The sequence below is a fragment of the Geospiza fortis genome, unplaced genomic scaffold (assembly GCF_000277835.1).
Source record: "Geospiza fortis unplaced genomic scaffold, GeoFor_1.0 scaffold104, whole genome shotgun sequence".
Classification (NCBI taxonomy): domain Eukaryota; kingdom Metazoa; phylum Chordata; class Aves; order Passeriformes; family Thraupidae; genus Geospiza; species Geospiza fortis.
This window is the reverse complement of record NW_005054325.1, coordinates 207226-208210: the sequence shown is the minus strand read 5'-3', so window position 1 is coordinate 208210 and position 985 is coordinate 207226. Positions and strand designations below refer to the sequence as shown.

At 35.8% G+C, this 985-nt stretch overlaps 1 protein-coding gene across 1 annotated transcript in view; it reads left to right on the top strand.

Annotated features, from left to right (window-relative positions):
• The first annotated feature begins 709 nt into the window (after positions 1-709).
• TPPP (tubulin polymerization promoting protein) overlaps positions 710-985 on the top strand; it is a 58639-nt gene continuing 58363 nt past the window's right edge. The window contains exon 1 of the mRNA XM_031056957.1: positions 710-957. Coding sequence (XP_030912817.1) covers positions 710-957 — 248 coding nt within the window. The remainder of the gene's footprint in view (positions 958-985) is intronic.

Here is a 985-nt window from a genome sequence, read left to right as displayed (position 1 = left end):
GTAGTCTCAAAGTTCTTGTCTGAAGTAATGACATCCCTTCTCAGTATGCCTCCATCATGGATGTGTTCATTCCAAATGAATTCCACAGCTACAGTTCTTTGGGCATAAACTTGAGAAATAAATGGTCTGGATAACAGGAGAGACTTGTCTTGTACTTGTTAGCCCTTACATAATGTAACATAAGGGTTCTAACATTAATATTTTTGTTGCATTTCAAAAATACTTAATTTTTAAGTAAAAAATAAAATTAAAAGTTGAAGTCCAGAAAATAAAGGGATGTCTATTTTTCCTTCAGAAATACAAGTACAAGTAATGCCTACAGTGTAAAGGGCATACTTCTATTCAAATCAACAGAGTGACTGTGATGATTGCCATTTAAGAAAAAAAAAAAAGGAGCAAATATTAAATGTTCTTTTGGTGGCTGATGTAATGATGGTGAAACTGATTTTGTGTCCCCTGTTTCTTGCTGTACCTTTTTTTTTCTTTAACGTACTAGAATTTTTTTCCCAGATGGGCAGAGAGTTATACAGTTCTCTGTTTAGACTGATGTTTGATGGTGGAGGGTAGCGAGTTCTTTCTAACTTTATAGACCATTTATTTTTCATATGGACTTCATAGGTTGTGACATGAACTCTAGCATATAGATTGACAGAAAGTAATCTAGTGCAAATTAATGCAATAAGTTTACCCTCCTTTTCCTTGTAGCACAATGGCTGAAAAATCAGCAAAACCAGCAAAACGGTTATCCTCAGACTCAAACTCTCATGAGGGAGCTGCGGCAGGAGAAATAAGTGCTCTGGAAGAGGCCTTTAGAAAATTTGCTGTCCATGGTGATACAAGAGCCACAGGAAAAGAAATGCATGGGAAGAACTGGTCAAAGCTATGTAAGGACTGCAATATCATAGATGGGAAGAATGTGACAACCACAGATGTTGACATCGTCTTCAGTAAAATCAAGTAAGTTCATTTTAGCCATCATTTCATT